Source organism: Mobula birostris, chromosome 1 (genome assembly GCF_030028105.1).
Source record: "Mobula birostris isolate sMobBir1 chromosome 1, sMobBir1.hap1, whole genome shotgun sequence".
NCBI classification, from domain to species: domain Eukaryota; kingdom Metazoa; phylum Chordata; class Chondrichthyes; order Myliobatiformes; family Myliobatidae; genus Mobula; species Mobula birostris.
The window spans coordinates 52,984,884-53,004,887 of NC_092370.1; the positions used below are offsets into that span (position 1 = coordinate 52,984,884).

Sequence of the window (20,004 nt, forward strand, 5' to 3'; positions counted from 1 at the left end):
CAGAGCGTTCCGAAGGAGTGAGGTTGGAATGGGGACAAGGTGCGGTAAAGTCGAGACGGTTGATGTCCCGTCGGCAGTTAGCGATAAAGAGATCCAGAGCAGGCAGAAGACCAGAGCGGGGTGTCCATGAAGAAGAGGAGGGTTGAAGACGGGAGAAGGGGTCATTGGTGGGGGTGGGGATGAGGCTTTTCATTCTAGGACGAGGGAGATGTCTTCCTTTTTTAAAGAAAGGGGCTTCCCTTCCTCCACTATCAACTCTGCTCTTAAGCGCATCTCCCCCATTTCACGTACATCTGCTCTCACTCCATCCTCCCACCACCCCACTAAGAATAGGGTTCCCCTGGTCCTCACCTACCACCTCACCAGCCTCTGGGTCCAACATATTATTCTCCGTAACTTCCGCCACCTCCAACGGGATCCCACCACTAAGCACATCTTTCCCCCCCGCCCCCGCATTCCGCAGGGATCGCTCCCTACACAACTCCCTTGTCCATTCGTCCCCCCCATCCCTCCCCACTGATCTCCCTCCTGGCACTTATCCGTGTAAGCGGAACAAGTGCTACACATGCCCTTACACTTCCTCCCTTACCACCATTCAGGGCCCCAAACAGTGAGGCAACACTTCACCTGTGAGTCGACTGGGGTGATATACTGCGTCCGGTGCTCCCGATGTGGCCTTTTATATATTGGCGAGACCCGACGCAGACTGGGAGACTGCTTTGCTGAACATCTACGCTCTGTCTGCCAGAGAAAGCAGGATCTCCCAGTGGCCACACATTTTAATTCCACATCCCATTCCCATTCTGACATGTCTATCCACGGCCTCCTCTACTGTAAAGATGAAGCCACACTCAGGTTGGAGGAACAACACCTTATATTCCGTCTGGGTAGCCTCCAACCCGATGGCATGAACATCGACTTCTCTAACTTCCGCTAAGGCCCCACCTCCCCCTCGTACCCCATCTGTTACTTATTTTTATGCACACATTCTTTCTCTCACTCTCCTTTTTCTCCCTCTGTCCCTCTGAATATACCTCTTGCCCATCCTCTGGGTCCCCCCCCCTCCCCTGTCTTTCTTCCCGGGCCTCCTGTCCCATGATCCTCTCGTATCCCCTTTTGCCTATCACCTGTCCAGCTCTTGGCTCTATCCCTCCCGCTCCTGTCTTCTCCTATCATGTTGTATCCATCTGGGTAGATTCGGAATAGTAAGGGAGAAATCACTGGTGGGAATTGTCTTATTGGCCGCTGAATAATAACATTATAGTGGCAAGGGCTATAAACAGAGAAATAACTGAAGCATGTAAGAATGGAACAGCAGTTATCATGGGGGACTTCAACTTGCACATAGATTGGGTGATTCAAGTTGGTCGAGGCGGTCTTGAGGAGGACTTCATAGAATGCATCCGTGATGGCTTTCTTGAACAGCATCTTACTGAACCTACAAGGGAATGTGCTATCTTAGATCTGGTCCTGTGCAATGAAACAGGTAAAATTAGTGATCTTGTAGTTAGGGATCCTCTTGGAAAGAGTAATCACAGTATGATTGAGTTTCTCATACAAGTGGAGGGTGCAAGTAAAATCAGTGTGTTATGCCTAAAGAATGGAGACTACAATGGGATGAGGGAGGATTTGGCTAGTGTAGACTGGGAACACAGGCTATATGGTGGGACAGTTGAGGAACAATGGAAGACTTTCCAGGAAATTTTTCACGGTGCTCAACTAAAGTATATTCTAGTTAAAAACAAGGATAGTAAGGGTGGGGAGAGCCAGCCTTGGATAACTAAGGAAATAAAAGAAAACATCCAACTATAAGCTCGTGCATACAATGTCGCCAAGACTAGTGGGAAGTTGGAAGATTGGGAAAACTTTAAAAAATAACAAAGTACCATGAAGCGAGCAATAAGGAAAGGGAAGCTAGATTAATAAAGTAAACTCGCACAAAATATGAAAATGGATAGTAAAGGTTATATAAAGTGGAAGAGTGTGGCTAAAGTGAATGTAGATCCCTTGGAGGATGAGAAGGGGGAATTGAAATTGGGTAATGAGGAAATGGCTGAGGCTTTGAATGTCAATTTTGTGTCAGTCTTCATTGTGGACGACATGTCTAACATGCCAAAGAGAGGTGTTATGGATGTGATGGGAGGTGAGGACCTTGATACAGTAGCTATCACTAAAGAGGTAGTGCTGAACAAACTTGGGGGCCTGAAGATAGATAAGACCCCTGCTCCTGATGGAATGCATTCCAGGTACTGAAAGAAATGGCAGAAGCTATAGTAGAGACTTCGGTGATGATTTACCAAAATTCTCTGGATTCTGGTCAGGTCCTGACGGATTGGAAGAAGGCAAATGTCATGCCACTGTTCAAAAAAGGATGTAGGCAAAAGGCAGGTAACTTTAAGCCAGTTAGTTTAACATCTGTAGTTGGGAAAATGCTTGAAGCTATCATTAAAGAAGAGATAGCGAGGCATCTGGAAAGAAATGGATCCATCAGACAAATGCAGCATGGATTCAGCAAAAGCAGGTCCTGTTTGACAAACTTACTAGAGTTCTTTGAGGATATAACGAGCGCAGTGGATAGAGGGGAACAGATGGACATTATTTACTTGGATTTCCAGAAGGCGTTCAGTAAGGTGCCACATAAAAGACTTATCCATAAGATAAGGATGCATAGAGTCGGGGGTGATGTATTAGCATGGATAAAGGATTGGTTAACCAATAGAAAGCAGAGAGTTAGGATACATGGGTGTTACTCTAGTTGGCAATCAGTGGTGAGCGGTTTGCTGCAGGGATCGGTGTTGGGCCCGCAGCTGTTCATTATATACATTAATGATCTGAAAGAGGGGACCGAGTGTAGTAAGTTTGCTGATGACACTAAATTGAGTGGAAAAGCAAATTGTGCAGAAGATACAGAGAGTCTGCAGAAAGATACAGATAGGTTAAGTGAGTGGGCAAGGGTCTGTCAGATGGAGTACAATGTTGGTAAATGCGATGTCGTCTACTTTGGAAGGAAAACTGAAAGAGCAGATTATTATTTAAATGGTAGAAAATTGCAGCATGCTGCTGTGCAGAGGGACTTAGGAGTGCTTGTGTATGAATCACGAAAGGTTGGTTTGCAGGTGCAGCAGGCTATCAAGAAGGCAAATGGAATGTTGCTAAAGGGATTGAATTTAAGAGCTGGGAGGTCATGCTGCAACTGTACAAGGTACTGGTGAGGCCGCACCTGGATTACTGTGTGCAGTTCTGGTCTCCTGACTTGAGGAAAGATATACTGGCTCTGGAGGCAGTGCAGAGGGGGTTCACCAGGTTGATTCCAGGGATGAGGGGGTTAGACCACGAGGAGAGATTGACTCGCCAGGGACTATACCCACTGGAATTTGGAATAATAGAGGAGATCTTATAGAAACATATAAAGTTATGAAAGGAATAGATAAGACAGAGGCAGGAAAGTTGTTTCCACTGGTAGGTGAGACTAGAACTAGGGGACATAGCCTCAAGATTCGGGGGAGTAGATTTAGGATGGAGTTGAGGAGGAACTGCTTTTCCCAGAGAGTGGTGAGTCTGTGGAATTCTCTGCCCAATGGAGCAGTGGAGGCTACCTTAGTAAATATACTTAAGACAATATGGATAGATTTTTGCATAGTAGGGGAATTAAAGGTTGTGGGGGAAAGACTGGTAGCTGGAAATGAGTCCATGGCCAGATCAGCCATGATCTTATTGACTGGTGGAGCAGGCTCGACGGGCCAGATGGCCTACTCCTGCTCCTATTTCTTATGTTAAGTTCTTATGTCCATGATGGAGGTGGGTCCCCATCATTCTTCTCCAGTAGCTGATTATATACTGTATACCACTGATGCGCGGTGTGTCTCACTGACGTATAATTATCTGGATTATTCCCATTTCCCTTCTTGAACCAAGGCACGATATTTGCTACTTTCCATCTTTGGGTCCTCGCCTATTGTTAATGAAGGTGCTACAATCTTTGTCAAAGCCCCAACAATCTCCTCACTTGCTTCCTTCCATATTCTGGGATGCATGTCATCAGGCCCTGGGGTCTTTTCTACTTTGATGCTTTTCAGAAGATCTAGCATACCTTCTTCTTAATCTCAAAATGTCCCAACTCGTTAGCGTGCCTCACTCTGTTTTCACAATTGTTCAGGTTATTTGCATTGACCATTCTGAAGACAGATTCAAAATCTGTGTTTATTTGTTCCTCTATTGCTTTGTTTTCTAACTGGGGATTTACATTTGTTGTCAGTAACCTTCTCTCTTAACAAATTTGTCTGGACCTGTTAATGTCAGCTCTTGTATTTTCTGTGTGTTTACTCATGCACTCCATCTTTCTCTCTTTAAACCTTTTGTCTTCCTTTGTTGACTACTAAAGTTCTTACAATCCTCAGGCTTGCTGCTATCTCTGGCAACTTCATTTTCCTCCTGTTTGGGTCCAATACTCAGATTAATTTTTTCTATAAGCATTGGGAGAGTGAGCAGTTTCAAGTTCTTGGGTGTCAAGATCTCTGAAGACCTAACCTGGTCCCAACATATTGTTGCAGTTACAAAGAAGGCAAGACAGTGACTATACTTCATTAGGAGTTTGAAGAGATTTGGTATGTCAACAAGTACACTCAAAAACTTCTATAGATGTGCCGTGGAGAGCATTCTGACAGGCTGCATCACCGTCTGGTGTGGGGGTGGGGGGCTACTGCACAGGACTGAAAGAAGCTGCAGAGGGTTGTAACTTTGTCGGCTCCATCTTGGGTACTAGCCTACAAAGTACCCAGGGCATCTTTAGGGAGCGGTGTCTCAGAGAGGCAGCATCCATTATTAAGGACATCCAGCACCCAGGGCATGCCCTTTTCTCACTGTTACAATCAGGTAGGAGGTACAGAAGCCTGAAGACACACACTCAGTGATTCAGGAACAGCTTCTTCCCCTCTGCCATCCAATTCCTAAATGGACATTGAACCCGTGAATATTACCTCACTTTTTTAATTTATTCGTTGTTGTCTGGTGGCACATGGTCTGATGTCTGGGTGGCACATGGGGCCTCTTTTTAATATATTATGTCTGTTTTTTTTTGCATGATTTTTAATCTGTTCAATTTAAGTATACTGTCATTGATTTATTTATTATTATTATTTTATATATCTTTCCTCTTCTATATTATGTATTGCATTGAACTGCTGCTGCTAAGTTAACAAATTTCATGCTGGTGATAATAAACCTAATTTTTATTCTGATTGAACCCTCTTTCTAGACAGTTTACTGTCAATGAGGCATAAATACACTTCTTAAATATTCTCCATTATCAAATCATTATCAGCCTATGTATTACATTTCTCCGAACTTCATAGCCACTAGTTGAAAAAAAGCAAAATAAAGTTTAAAAGCTTTCTGATTCCAATAGTGAGGGAAAAATAGTTGTAATATCAAAATCCTGAGGGGAACGAATAAAAACTAAACCAAGCAATTGAAAAAAAGACTTATAACAATGATGGAGGGGTTCATGGATTATTTCAGTTGTTGTTTGATTATAAAGTGCAATTCTAAGTATAATCAAAACAAGGTTCAAAGGACAAAAACCGTGTATTGCAGTTACATTGAAGTGAGTTTTGTCTAGCTGTTTTAAGAGATACAGAAATTCATCTGTGTGGCAATCTGCTTTACGATGAACTTCTGCAGTGAATTTACTATTGTAATATAGGTCTTGTCAAAGCCATTTTATGGAATCTCACTTTAGTGAAATCTCAGTCAGCAATTAAGGAATTGACAAGGTATATTCTAAACATATTAATTAAAAGATATATTTTGGCAGATGCTGGAAAAATAGATTAGTAGTGTTTTTAAAATCTCTCTGAGTGGATGTGGTGGTTAAATGCAGCAGTTCTTGAAATGGCACTCTGGAATATGTGTCCATCTGTGTGGAGAGGAGCTTGGACATGATCACCTGGCCCCAGAGGCATGAGTGGCATCTGCTGAGCCACATCTCACGCTTATATTCTCAACAACATCAAATTCTAAAGATTTGGAGAGAAAAAAATAATTAAAATTTGGAGCTCACATTACTAACACAATTAACACTTTTGTTTACGGATACTTTGATTTTTAAACCTCTTGTTAGGTGAGAGTGAAAACAACTGGGAAATGGTGAGGATTGATACCTCAACTAAAGGAGGAAACAAGATTCTGATAAACCGTCTGAAAAAATCATCAAATCTTTCTACGGTAGGGGGCCATAATTTGATATTTGAACCAATGCTTTTTATTGATGAAATATATCCATAAATGATAATTACTTTGTTTTTAAATCATTTATTTTTTCATAAAACAGAGCGAAGAATCACCTGCTGCAAATGTGAGGCGCAGAGTGGTGCGGTTACTTGGGTGGCTGGGGGGACACATCAACCGGAGTCTAGTGACAGGTAAGTGTGAGGACAGTTTAAAGCATATCAGTCTAGTCATAGTCATAGTCATACTTTATTGATCCCGGGGGAAATTGGTTTTCACTACAGTTGCACCATAAATAATCAAGTAGTAATAAAACCATAAATAATTAAATAGTAATATGTAAATTATGCCAGGAAATAAGTCCAGGACCAGCCTATTGGCTCAGGGTGTCTGACCCTCCAAGGGAGGAGTTGTAAAGTTTGATGGCCACAGGCAGGAATGACTTCCTATGATGCTCTGTGTTGCATCTCGGTGGAATGAGTCTCTGGCTGAATGTACTCCTGTGCCCACTCAGTACATTATGTAGTGGATGGGAGACATTGTCCAAGATGACATGCAACATGGACAGCATCCTCTCTTCAGACACCACCGTCAGTGAGTCCAGTTGAAAACAGAATAAATAAAGGTGAAAACTTAAGGCTAACAGACATTATGTAATTGTATTTATTTGTTTTTGCCTGCATTGGCCTACATTTAACGTTAATAATCTGCATAACTATGAAATCTATGCCTCTGTTTGATCTACATATTCATTACTGTCATTCATGATGAGAAGGAGCAGTTTGCTAGGATGTTATATCTACGTCTTTTGCTTCTGAACATTAAAATGATTTATTGGAAGCAGCTGACTGGTCAGAATGATAGAACAAATATTGTGATAGTGTTTAACATAATCACAATAATTATTTGTTCTATCATTCTGACTTCAGAAGCTAAACAAGTAGTTTTACTGACATCAATTGGCGTTTGATTCACTTAATTATCAATATTTCACAGCAATGATTGTTTATATTTGTGATTTGTAATGAGGCACAGAAATGTCCGTGTCTTCTCATGAACTAAAAGTGATTGCCTGCCAGGGCCTTCTACAATAAGGAAGGAAATGGTAACTAGAGTCTACACCAGGGGTCGGCAACCTTTTTGCCTCTGTGGGCCGGATCACGTATTAATGAGTGGACAGTGGGCCAGATAAATGCCATAAAAAAACTTGAAATATGGGAATTATTTAAATACATCTAGTTATGTTTTGCCTCAAATTAATGAATAACACATGCTAGAAGATCATTTGTGCATAACCAAGGATGCCAATTAGTAATCATAGAACTCAGGTTAGTTTTTCTGCCCCTTCAGTTGTGATGCCAATTAGCTTCGACACATTAAGTTTCATTTCTGACATCACTTTCAGCAAAGCTTCAAAAATGTCTGCCCCAGCAACCGTGTCCTTCATAGGAATTAATTGAATAAACTTCAAAAATTTGAAAAGTTGAGGTCACAGCTCGCACAAACACTGCAAGTTGAGCAGTGTCTCTCAAGTCTGTACTCTCATCAAGCGCAATTGGAAAAAAAAATGCAATTCGTTGCCGGCATTCCTTAAACAACTTTTAACATCTGCTGACATTTCTTCAACTCGCCGTGTGATCATTCTTGCTGACAGGCTGATAGGTGCAAATAAAGATTTATTTTCAGGACAAACAATACCCACCACTGCCAGTAAACACTCTTTGACAAACTCTCCATTTGTAAAAGGCTTCATCTTTCCTACAATACGTTTTGAGACTTTGTAGCTGGCACGGGTATTTCCTTCATTTTCACTGCTTTTTTGGCACTCAGCGTCTACCTTCCTGCGTTTTGCATTCATTACCATTGGAATTTTTTTCTTTGATTTTATTTCGAAATGCGAGTTATTCAACAAGTATCGTAGCACATGTAAGTATCTGGATATTTAGCGTGGATTTCTTGTTAAAACACAGTAACGCTGTTTCTGTTTACAAATTTGAACGATCCCATCTGAAAACCTGCACGTGCACGGAGAGTATCTAATACATATTAATAGGGTAGTCTGCCTTCCCGTCATTGGTATATACTAGTGTTTGGTTTGGAACAAAATGAATCCTGGGGCCAGTGTAACAAGACGCCATGCATGTCCATCAGTGTGGTCGCGTGAAACACTCAGAATAAGGAAAAATCGCTTGCGGGCCGGATAAGCATAGTGTCTCAATATTTGCTCGCAGGCCAGTCAAAATACCTTCGCAGGCTGGATCTGGTCCGCGGGCTGTAGGTTGCCTACCCCTGGTCTACACCTTCATAAAACTTGCCATTGAAAAGGCTGCCTACTTTTGATGTAAAGTAGTGAATGCTACAGTGTTGCCGTAGCATCTGGTGCTTGTAATCTTTTGTACGGTTTTGCTTTTCAAACCTTTTAACTGAATTTTATTGAAGGGCTCACATCCCCTGTGTTCCAATCTAGAGCCATTGCATTACTGGAGAAGGTATTTCTGGTTCTTTCTATCACGTGTTACTTTTGCTGGACTGTCATTTATTTACAAAGCCGATCCCAAGTTCAATAAAATGCCCATTCTGACTTCTTAAATGAAGTGCTGATCAAAATATTTTATGATCATACATTAAAACCTTAAAAGAATAAAGTTGAAGAAATTCATGACTGGTAATACTTCAACTTATGAAGGAAAGTAGATAGGCATGAGGGAACAAGACCAGTGGAGAGGAGATGGCAGGTCTTAAATTTTGTCATTTGCATTTACCACAGAGAAGATCGTGGAAGCTAGCAAAGAGATGGTGATATGCCAAAACATATCCACTTCACAAAGCAGTCTTAAAGGTGGATAAGTCCCCAGAGTCTTGACCAAGTGTGCCCTGGGACATTGTGGGAAACCAGGGAAAGAAACTGCTTGGCCCTGGCAGAGATACTTTTATGATTAATAGCCACAGGTCAGGTTATCAGAAGACTGAAGGGTGATTAATATTTGCCTTTGTATAAGAAGGGCTTCAAAAACAAACCAGAGTATTATATCCAGTGATCTTAACATCAGAGATGTCAAAGTTACTGGGGAGATGGGACCTCTCCACATTTGAAAAGGCAAGGACTGATTAAAGATAGAGAATATGGCTTTGTGTGTGTGAAACTCTGTCTCACAAATTTGACTGAGTATTTTGAAAAGGTGAACAAGAGGATTGTTAATGTTAGAGCAGAAGCATTGTCTACCTGAATTTAGCAAAGCCTTTGAGAAGATTCTGCAGTTAGATCATATAGGATCCTGAATGAGCTAGCCAATTGACTATGACATTGGCTTGGAGGCAGGGCTCAAAGGGAGGTAGTAGTGGAGGGCCGTTTTTCAGACTGGAGGCCTGTGACTATTGTGTGCCACAAATGACTATACTGACTCCCCTTGTTGCTTTTCATGTGTATTAATGTCTAGGATGTGAATGCAGCTGGTGTGGTTAGTAAATTTGATGATGACACCAGTCAGTAAGATTATAGCAGGATCTAGATCAAGCCAAGGAATGACAGATGGAATTTAACCTGGACAAGTGTGAAGCACTGCATTTTGTGGAGTTAAACTGGGAAAGGTTTGCACAGTAGATTGCAGACTCTAAAGAGAGATATATTACAGAGATACAAGACCCTAGTTCCCTAAAACTGTTAATATGGCAGACAAGGTGCTATTTGACTTAGTTGATCAGGAAATTGAATGAAAAAGTTGGGATGTCATCTTACATCTACAGCACATGGAGTATTGTGTGCATTTCTGATTGCTTAACTATAGTTCCTCCCCATGGCAGTTTGGCACATTGTGCATCAGCCTAGCTGTTTCTTTAGCATTTTGTCATTTTACATTTTGTCTGAGTTGCAAGCTAGACGCTCAACCCAGCACAAGTAGAACTCACGCAAGGAGAGGAGCTGGCCGGATTCGAACCCGGGACCTCTCACTCCGAAGTCTGGTGCAGATGCCACTGCATCACTGGCACAGACAAACTAAAGGAATGTTATTGTTAAACTGGAAGGGTACAGAAAAAAATACATACGGTAACCATAAACATGAGAAATTCTGCAGCTGCTGGAATTCCAGAGCAACACACACAAAATGCAAGAGGAAATGAGCAGTTCAGGCAGCATTAGTGGAAAAGAGTAAATAACTGATGTTTCAGGCCGAGACCCTTCATCAGGACTGGAAAGAAAGGGGAAAGATTCCAGAATTTATAAGTAGGGGGAGGGGAAGGAGAATACCAAGAAGGTGATCAGTGAAGTCAGGTGAGTAGGAAAGGTAAGGGGTTGGAGAGGAAGGAATTTGATAGGAGAGGAGAATGGACCATAGGAAAAAGGGAAGGAGGAGGGGACCCAGGGGGAGGTGATAGGCAGGTGAGAAGATGTAAGAGGCTAGAGTGAGGAATAGAAGAAGGGAGGGGGAGGGAATGTTTTGCACTGGAAGGAGAAATTGATATTCATGCTATCAGGTTGGAAGCTACCCAGATGGAATATGAGGTGTTGCTCCTCCACCCTGAGGGTGGCCTCATCGTGGCACAAGAGGAGGGCATGGACCAACATGTCAGAACAAGAATGAGAATCAGAATTAAAATGTTTGGCCATAGGGAAGTTCTGCTTCAGGCGGATAGAGCAGAGAGGTTTGACAAAGAGGTCCCCCAATTTACATCAAGCCTCACCAAGAGGAGGCCACATTGGGAACACCGCACACAACAGACAACCTTAGCAGATTCACAGCTGAAGTGTTGCCTCACCTGGAAGGAGTATTTGGGACCCTGATTAGAGGTGAGGGAGGAGGTGAATGGGCAGGTGTATCACCACAGCTCCTTGCTGGGTTAAGTGCCAGGAGGGAGATTAGTAGGGAGGGACAAGGGAATCACGAAGGGAGTGATCCCTGCAGCGAGAGGGGAAACATTTTTTTTGGAGTTGGTGGTAGTTGAATCCAAGGTCTGGATCTGCTCAGTTTGGTTGGAACAGGGGTCGGTGACGATTGTATCTCCAGTCTGGAGGCACCCAGGGGCGTTGGAGCCGAGGTTGGAGTCAGCAAGATCCGCGGTCTGGGGGCGACCGATCGAATCAAGGTCCGAGTGGGAGGTGGCAGGAACTGTGGTGTGGAGACATCCAGGGCCATCAGAGTTGGAGACGGTGGGATCCACGGTCTGGAGAGGGGCGATACAGTAAAGATGTTAGGGAGACTGAAGGGCTTGAGTTATAAGGAGAGGCTGGATTGACTGGAACTGTTTCCCTGGAGTGTAGAAGGCTGAGTGGTGACCTTACAGAGGTTTATCCAATCCTGAGAAGCATGCTGAGGTGAATGGTCACAGGGCTTATCCCAGTGTAATGAATAATAAATAATAAAGGCATCCGTTAGTCGTGCGAGACCATGGATCTGCGCCTGGAAAGTCTTCACCCTCCAGGGCGCAGGCCTGGGCAAGGTTGTATGGAAGAGCAGCAGTTGCCCATGCTGCAAGTCTCCCCTCTCCACGACACCAATGTTGTCCAAGGGAAGGGCATTCGGACCCATACAGCTTGGCACCAGTGTCATCGCAGAGCAATGTGTGATTAAGTGCCTTGCACAAGGACACAACACGTTGCCTCGGCTGGGTCCCGAACTCACGAGCTTCAGGTCGCTAGTCCGATGCCTTAACCACTTGGCCACATGCCCACATTATCCCAGTGTAAGAGAGTCTAAAACTAGAGGACAGAAGTTTAAGGTAAGAGGGGAAAGATTTAAAGAGGACTAGAGGAGTAGAGGTGGAGATGGGTACAATTACAATGTTTAAAAGGCATTTGGATAAGGATGTGGATAGGAAAGGTTGAGGGGGATATGGACCAAATAGAGGCAAATGGGACTAGCTCAGGTAGACCAGTCCTGCTGCAGGCTCTTGACCCAAAACTTCGTCATTTCTTTGTCTTCTATGGATACTTCTTGACCTGCTTTGTTCTTCTTGCAGATGGTTTGTAACTCAGGTAGGCAGCTTGAATAGCATGCTCTTTATTTCTGTGACTGTTTCTCTGAACTTTCTCGTTTAAATCAACAGCTGCTTCTTCTGAGGAAATGATGAAGAAATGTGTTGCTTGGGTGGCAGAGAGGGCACTGAGTTTTGCAGTACCATTTTCAGATATGAAACCTGTGATTTATTTGGATTTATTCCTGCCACGCATCTCTGAACTTGCCCTTTCTGCCAGTGACCGACAAACTAAGGTGAGCTACTGTTCTCTTCATCTACATTTAATACCGTGTTCTTGGTCACAGACCTACTGGAAGAGCTTGTTGCATTGCAGGGAAGTACTGTATGTTGCTAAAGCTGATCCTCTTCCAACATACCCCGCAAATGAGTAACAATGGACTGGGAAATTTTGATTTCTCTCGCCTTATATCTGTCATGTAATTATATGGATATTTCACATTTTATGTAGTCACTTCATAGATTGGTGATGTTTTAAATCATTGTAAAGCTTCAATTACTTCTAAAATACTACAACTTTTGTTATGCTTGATAAATCCTCTTAGGTTGTTGCTTGTGAACTGTTACATAGTGTGGTTGCTTATATGCTGGGAAAAGGATTACAGATCTCTGAAGGACAACAAGAAACAATGTACCAGCTGAACAAGCGTATATATCCAGTCTTGCTCCGTCTTGGTTGTGATGTGGATAAGGTAAGAAACCACGCCCTTAAGCATGTTGATTCATTAAATTATTTTTATTAAAGCTTACTATATGGTGGATTAATATCTGTCATCTTTCCATATATAGTTTCTGCATATTCCCAGTAAGTGTTATTTATCCTTATCATCTATTTTTAAGTCAAGTCAAGTTTATTGTCATTTAACAATATACATGTATACCATCAAATGAGATAACGTTTCTCAGAACCAGGTGTAGTATACCATTGTAGTATACAGAACACAATTAGTACTTAAAAACTTATGAAAGTAAGGATGAAATCTACAGATGGATTACATGGAAATAAATAAACTAAAGTGCATAAATTAAATATTGTAAGTTACAGAACAGTGACGCCATGAATGTGATACGGCAGGGAGTTCAGAAGCCTAATGGCCTAAGGGAAGAAACTGTTTCCCATCCTTACCATTCACAAAGAGAAAATCTGCAGATGCTGGAAATCCAAACAACTCACACAAGATGCTGGAAGAACTCAACAGGCCAGGCAGCATCTGTGGAAAAAGAAGTATAGTTGATGTTTCAGGCCGAGATTCTGTGGAAGGTCTGCAGTCCTGCTGAAGGATCTTGGTTTGAAACGTCAACAGTACTCTTTTTCAGAGATGCTGTCTGTCCTGCTGAGTTCCTCCAGCGTTTTGTGTGTGTTCCCCATCCTGACCATTCTTGATTTTATGCATCAGAGTCTCCTGCCTGATGGTAGAAAGTCAAAGAGAATGGGGGAGGGATCTTTAATAATATTCTGTATTATTTAAACATATCTGCTGTCTGTAAGTCAGGCTCATCAATTAGTGCCTACCGAGTAAGGTATTACAGCACCAATCACCTGTGCCCTGTCTAAGATAACCTGGAAGTCAGTTCTGATTTTTCAAATGAATATACATGGGATATCAGCACAATGCACTGTGAACAAATAATGTCAGCATATCAGCTCTGTGTGGAGATCCACACTGTTCCAACAAAGTTTGAATGGGAGGAAGTAGGTACAGGTTTCATTTCCTGAAGGTTTTCTCCAGTACTCTTGTATCCCTAAACAATTTTTGTTCCTCATCCGATTACTCCTACACCTGTCCACCACCATCTCATTTTAGATCATCATCATCATGTGCCATATCATATGACATGGGTGATCATGGTCTTGACCATGATTGTTCTTGGCAAATCTTTCTATGGAAGTGATTTGCTGTGCCTTCTTCTGGGCAGTGTCTTTACAAGACAGGTGACCCCAGCCATTATCAATACTCTTCTGCCTTGTCTGCCTTGCATTAGTGGTCGCATAAACAGGACTTGTGATATGCACCAACTGCTCATATAACTATCAACCACTTGCTCCCACGGCTTCACATGACCCTAATCAGGAGGGGCTAAGCAGGTGCCATACCTTGCCCAAGAGTGACTTGCAGGCTAGCGGAGGGAAGGAGCACCTTACACCTCCTTTGGTAGAGACGTATCTCCACCCTGCCATCCCCTAGATCATAATGCATACCATTAATGTCTTCAGACCGGAGCACACCTTGGCTATTTCATTCCCAATGTACTTAACACCATTCTATGTCAATGCTCCAATGTTTCTGGACCATTAGCCATTCATGAGAGAGCCTGACACTGCCAGCATATTTTTTAATGTATTTCCATTACGTGTCATACCAGAATCTAAACTACCATGCCATCTTTTTTTCCGCATATTTGCAGCAACATTACCAGTAAAGAGGATTTCTAGAAAAAGTAGTGTCTGCACTATTTATAACAATGGTTCCTTTGTGGCATTCTAATAGAGTTCAATAAAAATGTTCCATTGAAGTCCTGATAGTTTCTTCAAGGATATGGAAATGGTTCTAAATTTCAACTGTTCTGAAAATGTACAAATAATTAACAAGTTGGGAGGGTCTCCCATTTCACAATTAGTATGCGGTCAACTGAAAGCAAATGCACGCAACGTGGGTGATGTGTTGGTGTTATTATTTATCATACTTGCTGTGCTATCACAATGAGGCAGAAGTGAAACCTGAATAGTTTGTGTGTATTTCTATATGTAGGTAACCAGCCAGCTGTTTGAACCACTTGTCATGCAGCTTATTCATTGGTTCACCAATAACAGGAAATTTGAAAGTCGGGACACAGTGGCACTGCTGGAGGCTGTTCTGGTAACAATAGTTTGCTTAGTTTGATACTTTTCGAACACTCAAAGCTTTTTAATGTACTTTAAGTAATGTGATTTTAAGCAACTTTTTAGTACACATAAGATTTTAAATATTTTTATGAGTTGTGCAATTGAGCAAATTAAGGAGATTTACAAGTATGGAAATGTCCTAGCCCGCACCTTCATGTAGGGTTCATGAATTACTGATGTTTATTTCAACCCTTTGTTGTTTAGTTTTCCTTGTTCTCCCCCCCCCCCCGCCGTATTCTTAACTGTACTATAAAATGCACTATGTTGTCTATGAAATGTTTATTTTCCAAGGATGCCATCCATACAGGCCATTTCATCATATCAGTACATTGAGGTAGTGTAAGGAAAAACAATGGAGTGCAAAATAAAGTTACAGTTACAGAAAAAGCGCATTATGGAGACACAATCAGGTACAATGCCGTACTGAGGTAGATGGAGAAGTTGAGTCCATCTTCTACAAGAGGACTGTTCGTAGTCTTATACCAGCAGGGGAGAATCCATCCTTGATTTTGGTGCTAGCTTTCTTCAAGCTTTTGTATCTTGTGGCCAATGGGATGGGAGAGGAAGGTAGATAGGGTCCTTAATTATGTTGGCTGCCTTACTGATTAGTGAGAAGTCTGGACACAGGCTGTCAAAGGGAGGCTGATTTAGGAACCAATTATTAAAATATCCAGATGTATTCAAATACAGAATATACACATTTGGATGGGTTGGAGAATAGCTAAAGTGAGCAATTTTAAAATATTCAGAGCTTGCTGTGGCAGAGTTTGGGATACGAAACCAATGCAGCAGTACAGTGAAAATATGTCTCTGGATGTTTTGTTTCACCCTTTGGCTAACAATGGAAGAAATATGACATAGTTACTGAGCAATGCTTTGCAGTAAATCATTACAATGCTGTTCAGTTTGAATTTTTGTTAACCATTTTTCTAGGATGGCATTGTAGATCCAGTGGACAGTACTCTAAGAGACTTCTGTGGGCAATGTGTTCAAGAATTCCTTAAGTGGTCCATAAAACAGACAACCCCACAGCAGCAGGAGAAGAGTCCAGTGAATACAAAGTCACTCTTTAAGAGACTGTATAGCCTTGCTCTTCACCCCAATACTTTCAAGCGACTTGGAGCAGCTCTTGCATTTAATAGCTTATACCGAGAATTCAGGTAGGCGTACTTTCAATCTTCGATCCCTCAAATTAGATATAAATGGATCAAAAATGTAATGCATAATATATTGTATATTGAAGCAGAGTGTAAGGCAGCTATATGTACAAGTGTATAAAAGGAGAAAGTTGCAAATCCTTAAGATCTAAAATAAAAACACAAATGCTGGACATATTCAGCAGATCAGACAATGTCTCTGGAGAGAAAAAGAGTTAACATTTTTGTCCAATAACCTTTCATCATCATTGTATTGTGACCTACTCTGAAAATGATATTGTCTGAACTTGGGTCAGTGCTCATTAAAATTAAATTGTACAGTCTTTTTATAATTTTTTGTTAAAATAGAGTTAAAAAACATTCACTTATCATTTCCGTAATTGTAGACTTTTTTATGTTTTATTTAATTGAGATAGGAAGGAGCAGCTGCCTTTACTCATTGTATTTTTGATTGGATTTTGCATGTTGGAGGATGAGCTTGTCTCAGTGAATATGCTGGAATTGTTCACTTGAAAGCAGATTGAGCCTTTTAAGTAGTCTTATTCAAAAATTTACTTTAAAATGTTTGTTTTCAAAATATCCTTGAGAAAATGTGGCAGGTTTTTGGATGCCTTGATCAGTAACAGCAACAACAATTTATATGACCATTTAAGCTTCAAATTCAACAATTACTAATTTTAGGCTAAGATGGTAAGTGAACCCAACTTCACAAGGGCAGATATTCATTAAAATTGTGTCCTTTTTTTCACTTCTGTTAGAACAGCTCTGTTAGTTATGTCTGGCATCTCACACACTTCCATTATATCCTACATGCTTTTAAGTCACCTTGCTACAAATGTCTCTCCACACCTGCTTATCACCTCCCCTGGTGCTCCTTGTTGTAGCGTGGATGAAATCACCGGAGAGACAGAGTCACTGGTAGAAACAAAGCAGCTTCTTTATTCGACCCAACAAGGTACAGCAGGCATCATATGGACGGAGACACTTTCGGTAGAACTCCTCCCTTGGAGGGTCAGACACCCTGAGCCAATAGGCTGGTCCTGGACTTATTTCCTGGCATAATTTACATATTACTATTTAATTATTTACGGTGCAGCTGTAATGAAAACCAGTTTCCCTCGGGATCAATAAAATATGACTATGACTATGAAAGGTCTGCTAGCCCAATGTGGGCTCGATATTTATATGCTAAACACAAAGGCAATCGCTACTTAAAAAGTTATAGACAATGCTTCCATTTGAAGCTACATACAAAACATCACACCTCCTAACTTCATTCTTTCCTTCCGATGCCAACATGTCTGGGTTGGTATCCACAGCCTTTAGGATTTATTTGGCATTTTACGTGCTAACATAGAAGACAATTAATATTTATAATGTATAGATAATACTGTCTTCGAAACTACAACATCAGGTCAAACTATGGTGCCAGAAGCATCTGGTATTCACACCTTCTTAGGAAGCGCATTGTTGTGGACTCAATCCACAGTACTTTGTCAAATAGAAGTCTGGTGGCCAAAGTCATTTAAGTGTAAACAAATCACCTACCCTAAAGAACTCACTCTAACACTCCTCTTTCTCTCATTCTCCTATAACATTCCTTCTTCAATCCTTTACCTCTTCCTCCTAATCACCTCCCAGCTTCTCCCACCATACTCCCCTCCCCACTCACCTGTCTTCTCCATCAGTTGGCTTCACCCATCACCTTCTAACTTGTACTTCTTGCCTTCTCCCCCAACCTCTTATTCTGGCTTCTTCCCTTTCCTTTCCCGTCCTGATGAAAGGTCTCAGTCCAAAATGCTGACTCTTTATCCCTTTCCATAGATGCTGCCTGACCTGCTGAATTCCTCCAGCATTTTGTATGTGTTGGATTTCAAGCATCTGCAGAATCTCTTGTATTTATGATTTTCCACAAATGTAATTGTAATTTCTAAATGTAATTTGCTCTAGTCATATGAAATCTGTGTTTCACATGATCACATCTTGTATTCTTCTACCAAATCCTGTTCCATTCCAGGATCATTCTCGTGAACCTCCTGTGGATACTCTCCAGTAGCGGTATATTTTAGCTAGGGGCCCGAAACTGTTCACAATACACCAAGTGCAGCCTGAAAATGCCTGATAAAACCTCAGCATCATATCCTTGCTTTTGCATATATTCTAGTCTCGAAATGAATGCTAACATTGTATTTGGCTTCCTTACCACCGACTCAACCTGCAAGTTAACCTTTAAGGAATCATGCACAATGACCCAAGTCCTTTGAACCTTTGAATTTTCTCTCCATTTAGAAAACAGTCTACCCCTTTATTTCTAAGTGCACGACTATGCACTTCCCTACACTATATTCCATCTGCGTTTTCCTTACCCAGTCTCCCGATCTGTCGGTCCTTCCGCACCTCCTGCTTGTTCAACACTACATGGTCCTCCATTTATCATCATATTGTTGCAGACTTGGCTTCAAAGCCATCAATTGCGTCATCCAAATCATTCACATATAGCGTTAAAAGAAGCAGTCCCAACACCAACCACTAGTCACTGACAGCCAATCAGAAGAGGCCCCCTTTATTCCTTCTCTTTGCCTCCTGCCAGTCAGACAATCTTCTATCCATGCTTGTATCTTTCCTGTAATACCATGAGTCTTAGCTTGTTAAGCAGCCTCATATATGACACCTTGGCAAAGGCCTTCTGAAAATCCAAGTAAACAAATCCTCTTCTACTACTTAAGTTGCTATGCACTGTCAAATCAAATTTTGCAAAATATCCTTCAAATAAATGTTGAAAAGACTGAAGTGATAATTCTTAGCCACCTTCAAAAGTACCAGTGCTGCGTCATTGCTCTCATTCTACCATCCTGATATTTGTTGTTCCTGCATAAGGACACACAGAACCTTGGATTCCTTTAAATTTGACCAAACTCTTGTTTATCCTTTGCTCTTCTAACCCGGGATAATGTGGCTACTTTATCCTTGGATATATGAGTGAACAGCCTAACCTGACTCTATTTTCTGAACCCTCATCTTCCTCCCTCAATTCTCCAATTACCCTTTCATCTTCCTGCTTGTGCCATCATTAGCATTAACTACTATTTAATTGAATCCCCTTGTTAAACCGCTATCCTCATCCTTAAAATCAGCCTTTCACCCAGTCTCATTGTTTTCTGTGTTAAAAATGTGACATAAAATGTACTCTTCCGTTTGATGCGAGTTTTCGTAGCAAGGGCTGATTATTTAGTATTCAAGGAAGAAATTTTTTTTCTAAGAAATGTGCTTCTTAAAACATCATGTTCTTAAATAGAGCCTTTGGACTTAATAATACAGTGGATTTCAGTTCATTGGGACCAGTACCTTTAGATCGAGCACCAATCCCTACAATACTGTAATGTTAAAGTTCATTCAGCTCAGCATATTGACTCTGCTGTTCCCAATGCAGCCTGTAAGTGGCGCCTGTGGCACAGAGTATATGATAATATACAACCGTAATCACCTGTGGAGATCAATAAAAGTGGATTCTGGTTAATTAGAACACATTTGGACCAGTGTATTTTTGGCCAAATTAAGCGGCAGTCCCAATTAGCTGAAGTTTTATTGAAACAGTTAAAAGGTATATAAAGACAAACTGCTGTTTAACTGAGCAACAATTTATGTACATAAATGAAATGCAGAGAAAATTAGAACATTACCAATACCTCTACAGTACTATAAAACTGTGTATTAGTTCCTAATCGTTATCGATGGAGGAATTCATCTGCTGCGCTCTTACGATTGACT

General features: G+C 41.4%; 1 protein-coding gene across 3 annotated transcripts in view; it reads left to right on the top strand.

Annotated features, from left to right (window-relative positions):
• The window catches only part of prkdc (protein kinase, DNA-activated, catalytic subunit), a 284,436-nt gene that overhangs the window by 88,710 nt on the left and 175,722 nt on the right, over window positions 1-20,004 (top strand). For all 3 annotated transcript variants that reach the window (XM_072255124.1, XM_072255135.1, XM_072255144.1), the window contains 6 exons: window positions 6,119-6,222; window positions 6,329-6,419; window positions 12,268-12,431; window positions 12,741-12,887; window positions 14,946-15,053; window positions 16,013-16,239. In XM_072255124.1, coding sequence (XP_072111225.1) covers window positions 6,119-6,222; window positions 6,329-6,419; window positions 12,268-12,431; window positions 12,741-12,887; window positions 14,946-15,053; window positions 16,013-16,239 — 841 coding nt within the window. The remainder of the gene's footprint in view (window positions 1-6,118; window positions 6,223-6,328; window positions 6,420-12,267; window positions 12,432-12,740; window positions 12,888-14,945; window positions 15,054-16,012; window positions 16,240-20,004) is intronic.